Source organism: Cariama cristata, unplaced genomic scaffold, assembly GCF_000690535.1.
Source record: "Cariama cristata isolate BGI_N322 unplaced genomic scaffold, ASM69053v1 scaffold21717, whole genome shotgun sequence".
In the NCBI taxonomy this organism is placed as follows: Eukaryota; Metazoa; Chordata; class Aves; order Cariamiformes; family Cariamidae; genus Cariama; species Cariama cristata.
Window position 1 is genome coordinate 12,723 of NW_009627509.1, and position 10,198 is coordinate 22,920.

A 10,198-nucleotide genomic window follows, 5' to 3' on the forward strand; every position below is an offset into this window, starting at 1 on the left:
CAGCTCACCTGAGCTGTGCTGTACTCATACGCACCGACATATATTTCATTAATCTTAATAAAAATTCCCACCTTCTGGATTTTTTAAGGATTCTTTGCCTCCCACTTCCCCCAGTACTGAAAAATGAGGCAAAGCATACAAACGTGGCAAGAGGAAAAACCTTTTTTTTTTAAAAAAAAATAAATAAATAGAGGAGGGGTTGTTGGTTTTTTGTTGTGGGTTTTTCTTTTTTTTTTTTTTTTTTTCAAAAGCAACAACCCCTCCTCTATTTTTGCTACCAAATACAACACAAAAAGAAGTAACAAAGGTTTCGAGGTTGGTGAAAAGGGGTTTGACTGCAGGCAGTAGGGCGAGGGCTGGCCGATCATCATGCAGGGTGCACGCATGTTACTGCCTGCAGCTGAAGGCACAGAGCCGTGCTCCAGGAAACCAGCCCATCACTTCCAAACACCGCTGTAACAGACTCTCACCGAGTTCAGGCAGCAGAAACCCACCATAGATGTGCAAATTGCAGTGAACATGCTCACATCAGGGTCACTTTGCCTGGTGTTGGCTCTGCATCCACGCCTGGCCCAAGGTAAGGGAGCCAGGACTCAAAAGATGTTTATTTTTTAAAGCTTCCAACCAGCCACATTGCACTTTCCATGGCAAAAAATCCCCGAGCGCCCTGCCCAAGCTGTGGGGAATAGGTGTTGCGCTGACCGTGCCTACACAAGAGCAGGCTGATGCACTTTGTTCACTGGAGGTAGAACCAACATGGTAAGTGGAAGAACAATCTTCAAAAGAACAGCTAGAATCACCGATTTAAACTACTGGAGTCATTGCTGAGAAGCAAGGCAGCATCTTCGCTCTGCCTTGGTTTTCCGTGGTTAAAGAACTAGACGAAGGGAGTGAGAAGGCTTAGAACTCAACTGAAGGGCTTTATCCACTACAGATATCTCCATTGCCTTCATCAGTCAACAGATTGCATTTGGAAGCAAGTCAGAGAGACCAGAGGCTTACTATAGTCAATCTCTCCAGAGGCAGCACATCCCACCTCTCTGCAACATTTTTTTCTCTTGCTACTAGTGCAGGAATCAAGGTAACAGCTCTCCTCTCTTGCTCCTGCGACTACACCTCATCAGGGCTGCAAAATTCATCTGCTGCCATGCCTATACTTTTTCCCTGAAAGGCAGCTTACGTTCCTGGTTGTCCTCCCTGCATCTACCCCAATGCCAGCCCAGAGCTAGGCCAGCTGGAACCTCTCCCCATTGAAAACAGACCCATCCTCCCAGGCTGAGGCTCTGGGGAACGGCCCCCATCTCCCAGGGCTGGCAGGAGTCACAGCAATGAGGGGCTGAGACTCAAAAGCCTCTTCATGGGGCGGGGAAAAACAAGGGACAAACACAAAGCTTTCAGAACAGCGACTCCAGATCTAATGGATTTTATTCATGTTTCTCAAGCAATGTGGTGTGACACAGCATTGGGACAGAGACACGACCAACAAATGCTTTCTCACATCACCCTTGCTGTCAGACTTCTCCACCTGTTAAGCCTTTGCGGGGGGTTTATGCCAGCAGCAGCTAGCAGGGTCTTTGCAAGAAATAGCTGGGGAGGAGGACGGGAGAACTTGGTTGTCTGATCCCATGGACAGCATGTCTGCTGGTCACACAGCCAGGAAAGAGCTCTGCCTCAGACCTATCCAAGCAACCTCCCAGCCTGGCCTCAAGAATCAGTCCTGCTCCACAGTTCACCTGGTTTTCCATCACTCCATGAGCCTGAAACTCAATTCTTAGATGCCACTACCAGAATCGCAAGCGTTCAGGGTGAGTTGAAGCTGGAAGAAACTCTGAGCCTAGACCTACATCTCTGGTTGGCACCAGGAGAAACTAGGAAGCAGTGGAACCTTCTGCAGAGACCTGGTAGGAAACAGGGAAGTGTCCTGCCTTTAAAACTTGGTTGGGGCCAGCAGTTGCAGGGGAGATCCAGCTCCAAGCCAGGTCAGGACTGGGCTGGCCACTCCTGCTTCTCAGAGGAACCAGGCTTTTCATCAATACTGGTGTGCTGGTCACACAACTGCCTTGCAAGGGTTGATGCCTGCAGGGTTCAGGCAAGCAGGTGTACGTGGGTATTTAAGCCACGGTACAGTCTGCATGTAGAGTGGGAGGAAAAGAAAAGGCCTTGGCCACACAGCCATTGTTCGCCTGCCCTGGCTGAAGGGGAGGCCTGATGTGCCAGGTGAACATCTGCATAGGTGTGGAAGGAGATGGGCAGGGTGAACCCTCCTGGAGCTGGGCCCTCTCCTTGGGGCTTTCAGCTGCCAGAGAGAACAGAAGCCTTGCGCAACTCCTGGCCTCTCCCATGCCCCTGGGATATGGGCTCTGGCACCAGCGGACAGGATTTCTGCCCGAGGAGGAACTGGCAGACATGGGAGATGATCCAGTCATTTTAATAGAGCTGCCTGACTTGGTCAGAGCCAGCCTTCGTGACTCCCACCCCACGAACACTCCCACAGCTTCTGTTAGCACTTAGGTTTGCTCCCCACCATTGCTGCACATAGAAGCAGCCCAGAGATGGGGCCACCCCACTGTGGAAATTATTAGCTAACAGCATCCTCAGCTTCACGCTGAGCCAACACCGCCTGATGCCAAGAGGCAGCCAGAGCCACAGTCAAGCTGCACCCCCTCCCATGCTCCCAAAACCAGCCAGTACCAAGGTGGGACAACTAGACAGAGGCCAGAGCTTGACTGACAGGGTACTCCAGCAGACACAGACCGACACCACGAACACAACAGAGACGCCCATCTAACCGTTTGACCGGCTTGTCGTCCAGCAGGTAACTGCCTAGCACTGACCCTTTCTTCAACAGGGGCTTTTTGCTCTGAGGTGCCTGGAAGTTGAAAAAGAGAAGGGATGAAAAATGTGATCAGGACCCAGGAACCTGACCAGCCCCCAGTTCAACCACTCACCACCTCCGTGGACCGCTCCGGGCAGGCAAGGCTGGAGCCCTGGCAGCCCCCCACCATGCAGCGGTTGTGCCGCGCCGGGGGCTTGAACAGAGGTGAGCCCAGGGCTCGCTTTTCTCAATTCAGCTGATTTAACTCATGCAAGAAGGCATCCCTGTTGCTGCTTTCCCCTTTGCAACAAAATCCATCAAAACCAGTAATGCCCCAAACTGAACTCTTGCTCTAGCCGGCCAGAGCTTTTATTTCTGTGGCTTGATCTGCCCTTGGTCTCACAGCTGAAGCTCTCTTTCCCCACCTGCCTGTTTATTATGCTGATGTTTTGTGGGACAGACCCATCGCCCCTTCCTCAGAAGGCACTGGTACCGCTCCTCCACCGGTACTCACCTGGACCTGCACGTGCACCATAGGAAAGGAAGGAGACCACTCTGCAAAGGGCAACGCACGATGCACGTCCTCTGCCGTACACCAACGTCCCCTCTCCGTGCTTTCCTCCTACTCACCTCAGACCACACACTTCCTACCAGCAGTGTTTACCAGCTCCCCAGAGAAGCAGAAAGCAGGACAACTTCTCCCGCAACCCTCTATCCCCCTATACGGCAGCTTTGTCAGCCCCAGGAGAGTCAAAGATGAGCAACTTGCCTGAGATCAGGTAGGAAAGCCTGTGGCGGAGGGAGGACCAACCCGCCAGCTCCTCCAAATGTCGTGCTAAAGCCTGGTCCCCCCCGACCCCCAGACAGACTGCCTAACTGCTCTGACTACACACACAAAAACACGAAGGGGGAGACAGCGTGGGAAGGTGCCCATCACCTCAGCGCTGGGGGAAAGGGAGATGTCCTTGCTCTATGAGTCTGGAGATTTCTGACACATCCTCACAAGTTATTTCTGGGGGTAAAGGTGGGGAAAGAAGAGTTTGGAACCTGCCAGGTCTGCCTCTGGCCGCAGTTTTGAACTGACCAAACACCTGCAGGCAGCTCTGGACAGGCCTGCCTTCCTGCTGCCCACAGCCCAGGGGAGGACTACGAAGATTATTTCTTCAATAACCCTGGCTTATTTTAAAAGGCAAAAAATTAAGAAGATGCTGTGTTGGCCAGAACTCTCAGGACACCTTTACCCCAATGCAGTCCAACAAAGGGAGACACTCTGGGCTCCACACAGGGCCTCACCCAACTAGGAACTTTGAGGGAAAAAAACAAACAAAAAAACCCACAAAAAGACCCCACCCAAAACATTATTTACATATAAAACTGGTGTTCAAGAGAAGCTCCAGCCAGAGAAACAATCCAGCACTGAGAGGGTCACAACTGTGAGCTGTTTACAAGGGCCTGGAGTGATAGGACAAGGGGCAATGGCTTTAAACTGGAAGAGGGAAGATTTAGATGAGATATCAGGAAGAAATTCTTCATGGTGAGGGTGGTGAGGCAGTGGCCCAGGTTGCCCAGAGAAGCTGTGGGTGCCCCATCCCTGGAAGTGTTGAAGGCCAGGTTGGATGGGGCTGTGAGCAACCTGGTCTGGTGGAAGGTGTCCCTGCCCATGACAGGAAGGGTGGACTAGATGACCTTTAAAGGTCTCCTCCAACACAACCATTCTGTGATTCTATGAACTGTGGAGCACATTATCTTCCAAGGCAAAGGACCCCCAAGGGCATAGTGATCCTTCCATCGACACTGATCTCAGGCCGTGGTTTAGCCAACCACTGGTTCTCCAGTGGGGATGGAGGAAGAAGTTTTCAGGGTTTGAGCAGGTTCGCTCAATGGCACTCTCTAGACAAAGAGAAACAAGGAAATTTTGTTACAGTCTACTGGAGCCCAGTTGCAACCTTCAAGTCACCTGCAAAGCACAGGGATTCCCTTTGCTATGAGGTGATAGATGAGGATCTCCTAAAAGCACGCCTAGAAGCTGGTGTTTTGAGCCAGGAGGGTGGCTTCTGCCTTCACACTGGCTCCGTGCCCACATCAGCCCCCTACTCCTCGCCTGCAGGAGCCAACAATAGACCACCAAAAAGAGATCTGCATCCTCAGGCGCCTGAAAAATTAAAAGAAAGCCCCTTGGTCTAAGAGCACCTCTACAAACCCATTTTGGCATGTTCAGATAAAGGTCTCCGCCACCACAGCCTCTTTGTAAAGAGGCCAGAGCAATTTGGAGACCACAGCATGTGCAGGAGGGCCACATCACATCCCTCACCTCTCTGCTCACGGCACCATCCCTACCCGGAGAGGAAACAGCCTGCGGAGTACGTACCTGGGTAAGAAAGGAGAAACAACGGGGCGTGTTTTGCCATTTGTTCTGCCATGCTTTATTGGCCTGCCAGGTTTGTGTAACATTTGGCTTTTCACCGGGATGGTAAAGGGACAGACGCGACATCACAGCTATACAACACACGATGGCAAGGATTCCACAACAACAGCACGTGTACAAGCATTTTGGATGGGAAAGATTCTGGTTTATCAGTGAGATAGGAAAAATTCTGGTTTATCAGTGAAATACAAATATGTGTCCAATGCAGTCAAAGTCCCAAAACACTCTTCGTGTTGAGCAGACACGAAATTTGCTCTGTCAACATCCAGATGCAAGCGTAACTCCATAGCCAGATGGGTCACGGATACGAAACTGAACCCACAACCCCTGGGTCTTAAAAAGCACCCAGCAGTGGTTTGCACACAGGCAGAAATAGCCACACCTTGCTCTCTCTGACCTAATCAGTGCGGCAAAACAGTGCCCCACAGAGCTGTGGGGCCAGGGTCTGCCCACCCTGGCAAGGCCAGAAACTCTTAGGAAGAGCAAGGTACTCAGCTGGGCACTGAGAGGTGCAAAGGAGCAGCAGCTGGGTTGCTCTCAGCCACGTACAGTCCAGGTCCTCTTTCCAACCACTTCAAAATCTTTGCTATGAAAGAACCGCTGTTCATCACACCTTCATTTCACAGAAATAACACAACTCTTCCCAGCACTAACAGAGGGTATTAAGGCCTCAGGTTTCTTTTTCACCTGTAAAAACATTGATAGTCTCTGGCAGAGAGTAGGGCACACACTGGGGATCCCCATCAGAAGGCTGGACTCTCCTTTTTCCTGCTGCAGGGAAGTATTGCTATTTTTCCTCCCCCTTACAGCGGGACAGGCTGGACAGCAGATCTTCTGCAGGTGTATGATGATAGCAGCATCTCTGTAATCCCTTGGAGCCCTGCTTTCCTGTGGACTGAAACGAGAGCGGCCAACAAGATGTCCTGGCTGACAAGGGAAAAAAACCTTACTCCGGTACAGGCTTCATCTGCCCAGCCTTGCCAGATAAGCAATGGTGGTAGGAGAAGTTCACCTTGCTGCCCCATCCCTACTGCCAGCACGGGGAGAAGGGAGAAAGCAGCTCCTCTATACGATGACTCTGTCTGCTAGGCTCTCTCTTAGGTCCAACTACAACTGTCATGTTTTAGAGCAGCATTGAGCAGGTCCCAGCGGGGCAAAAGGAGAGGAGAACAGAGGAGAAGCAGACAGGCTTTGGACACACAGAGGTACATACCTGAACCGTGGTCTCCACAGGCCACCCGTCCCACCCACAGGAATCCAGAAGCTGATGAAGCACTATGCACGGAAAGAGGAGAACAAACCATTTTCTTTGCCTGCTTGCACTGGACTCTGCTACAGAGTGACTGTGTTTATTCCTTCTCCAAGAGGGAGCAGGAAGCTCTGGTACACATACACATACTTAGCAGCTTTAAAAATGGAGGGGGAGGGAAATTGAAAAGGAAAAAAAAAAAATAATAAATAATCTTCTTTCAGAAACACACACACAAAGGCGCAAACACAACCCACCTCCATCCAGTTAATGAGGTTATTTTATACAGCCTGGAGAAGAACTCCAGCCTCTCCCTCAGCAGGGCATCTCATCCCCTATCTAGGCAGGATCCCTGTGCTTCCTTCCACGTTCCCTCATGCCCCAGCCAGAAGGTCTCTGGCAGCCCCTGCCACTGCCTGTCCTCCCTGCAAGGCAGCTGCTGCCAGATCTTCAGGTGGGGCATGGTGGCAGAGCAGGTAAAGACACATGGTGGCAGGGATGGGTCCAAGAAGAGCAAAGAGCAGCCTTGCCAGTGACATTTGGGAACACAAAAGACTTTTTCATGAAAAAATAAGAAGAATTAAAAATAGATCACATATTCATACTTATCTTGGAGACTGGGAAAGGCCAGAGATGGAGTTGACTGTTCAGATGTCAAAGAGGCCCCGCTGCTTTCTCCTAGCCCTCTGACACAAGGCTCATCATTGCTGCACCTCCACCCCAGCAGAGTTCACAGGAATGGGGAGCTGCCCCAAGGAACATTTGAAAACATCTGCTACAAACTCAAGGACTCAGAGAAACTCCAAGACCTTCCCATGCCCCTCCACCCCCACTCAGCTGGCAGCACATCTGGGAATCCATCTTCTTCCTCACCACCCAGCTCCAGGGATGCATCCAGCTTCACTCCCCTCCTTGCACGTGCCCAGTGCCTGTCCCAACACACAGAGCCCACGCGTGCAGCAGGCAGCGCCCACCGCAGCCCTGCCATGGGGCTGCGTGACAGTCACAAGCTAACGTGCCGTGGGTTAAACCCTGGCAGTTGGCAACAGCAACCAGCAGAGCTTATCTCCAGCATGGGCAGAGAGGTGCCGCAAAGTCTGTATTAAGCTCCACACCAGGCCTCCTGAGGTCAGGTCATTGTCCCCCGTGGAAGTGACAGACCCCTGAGTGGTGACAGCAACAGCAGCAGATGAAAGGAGCGTGGTTGGGAATTAGGATTTTCTTTTTTAGACTAACCAGCTTCTTGGCTTCAAAAGCGTCTCGCTCATCTCGAAGTTTCTTGTTCATCTCTCTGCTCCAAAGGAAGACACAAGGAGGGACACAATGAAGCACTCATCAAAAATGTGTGTGACCAACATTTGAAAGCTGGAACAGAAAGGGAGCCTGGGACGACAAAGATGTTTTTTATTGCCAGACATGTTGGGATTTGCATATATCCCAGCTCAGGTGGGATAGCCTGGATTGTTTAGCCTAGTGAAGAGGAAGCTGAGGGGAGACCTGGTTGCTCTCTACAACAACCTGAAAGGAGGCTGTAGCGAAGTGGGGGTCAACCTCTTCTCCCAGGCAATCAGTGACAGGGGCAAGAGGGCATAGTCTGAAACTTTGCCAGGGGAAGTTCAGGCTAGAAATGAGGAGGCATTTCTTCACAGAAAGGGTTGTTGGGCATTGGAATGAGCTGCCCAGGGACATGGTGAGTCACCATCCCTGGAGGTATTTAGGAAAAGACTGGACGTGGCCCTTAGTGCCATGGTCTAGTTCACATGGTGGTGTTAGGGCACAGGTTGGACTCCATGATCCCAGAGGTCTCTTCCAACCTCACTGATTCTGTGGTTCTGTAATGGGCTCAACGTGGTCCCCTTAACCAGCAGGAAAGACTAAATTCCTCCAGTGGAGGGATTACTTGGTGAAATAACACAGCTTATACTCTGCCAGAGCTGGCCAGATCGCACAACTGTCTGGACCTAGAAAAACAAGCAGCGTCTGAGCACGGCTGGAATACACTCCCATAGGTTTCCATGGAAGAAACGAGCACAGTGCTGAAACCTCAGCCCCTTACGTGCACAAGAGCTCAGCGTTTCCCTTCATCCCTGTTCTTACCTGAGGAGCTCCAGCTGCCGAAGGAGGCTTTGTTTCTCTTTCTGCATGTTCTTGGAGACTCTAAACACATCCCTGGGCAAAGGGGATTTTAAAAGGGGAAATAAGTTAATGGGAGAGGAAATATAAAGATCCCTTTCTCAGGGGCATTCATGGCATTCTCAAAGATAAGGGCCTGCCCTATGCTAGGAGGACTCAGAGGACGCAGCACGGGAAGCACCCCTCTGGGGTACTGGGTTGTACCCTGGTTCTCCCGCTCTCCTCCAACGTGAGGGCAGGTAACCCGTTTTCTCCTTTCACACTCCAGTTTCCTCAGCTGCTAGAGATGGGGAGGATGCTCACTGCCATCTGGAGCTGAAGCATCTCAATGTTTGAGCTACGCATTATTAGATTAAGCCCACAAACAGGAACATAAGTCATTAGAAGATCTGTAGGAACTTTATAGAGGTGATGGAGAACTGGAAAATACACGGAGGAGAAGCGTCCTTTAGGCTGGGGAACATCTGTATTTTTTACACTGCTTTTCTAGCCAAATATCAATGAATATATTCATTTCCCACTAAAGGAAGGCGGGAGTAGCAGTATCACTCCCTGTTTAAGCCCGTAAGACTACTGAGATGTTACTTCTTTTCCTGAAAAAGAGACAGGCAATCCTCTGATGAGACCAAGGCTTCTAATTAGAGATCCTTACTCTTTAACTACTTGCCCACACTTCCTTCCCTGCCTGGGCCCTGACACCCCCTTCCCTGCCCATTCTCACCTGTCCTTCTGCTCTTGCTCAAGCTGAGCCTCTTTCTGGAGCTTCTGTAATTGCCCTTTCACTGCCTCCAGCTCCCATTTGCTCTTCTCCAGCTCTTCCAGCAGATTTTCATTCAGGTGCCAGAGCCTTTCGTTCTGCACGCGAGTCTCCAGCTGCTCCGAGTTCAGCGACTGTAGCTGATGTTCCAGCTGCAATGGGAGAGGAGGAGGAGGGGTTAAACACAGAGAGGAAGGGTTTTGTGCTACAATCACGCCTGTAAAAACAGGCTGAAAAAGCAGATGTAAAAACAACGAGGCAGAGGTCTACAGGACCACCAGTGGCATCGAGAAGGTGAATTGGAAGCAATTATTTCTCATCATGCCAGCACTGGGGAGCAAGTAATGCAATTAGTCAGGCATAGCTGAGGAAGCGCTTCAGGCAGTGCGAGGAGCTTGCTGCTGTCAGGCACTGTAGAAATCAGCGTGCAAATGAGGGTCAAAGGAGGACTGGCGGGCAGAAGCAGGGGTGCATCTGTTGGGATTTATTAAGCACAGTTGTTGAAATGCAGCCACTAGTTTGGGGGCTTCGGGAGCCCATGGCAGCTGAAAGGGAGATATATCGAGGTGCTAGAGGTATCTCACGCTACAGCTGGAAAGTCAAGTGAGCGCGTGGCCTTTACTACTGTCGGAGACAGGACCTCAGGCTAGGGATGTCGTTTCAATGTCACTGAGGCAGAGCTGCATTCTAGGCAGCATGAGACCCCAGCACAACTAACAAGCCTGATTTGGGAAGTTCAAAGCCTGCTGTCACGGACTCAACCAGCAATGTAATTCCTCACAAATGGCTGGCGTAATCTGGGAAAGAGAAAAAGAAGGA

At 51.0% G+C, this 10,198-nt stretch overlaps 1 protein-coding gene across 1 annotated transcript in view; it reads right to left on the reverse strand.

Annotated features, from left to right (window-relative positions):
* The window catches only part of LOC104164976 (EF-hand calcium-binding domain-containing protein 4A-like), a 39,689-nt gene that overhangs the window by 7,334 nt on the left and 22,157 nt on the right, over window positions 1–10,198 (reverse strand). Inside the window, exons 8-11 of the mRNA XM_009704467.1 lie at window positions 9,344–9,531; window positions 8,587–8,658; window positions 7,726–7,780; window positions 2,790–2,869 (exon numbers count right to left, since the gene is read on the reverse strand). Coding sequence (XP_009702769.1) covers window positions 2,790–2,869; window positions 7,726–7,780; window positions 8,587–8,658; window positions 9,344–9,531 — 395 coding nt within the window. The remainder of the gene's footprint in view (window positions 1–2,789; window positions 2,870–7,725; window positions 7,781–8,586; window positions 8,659–9,343; window positions 9,532–10,198) is intronic.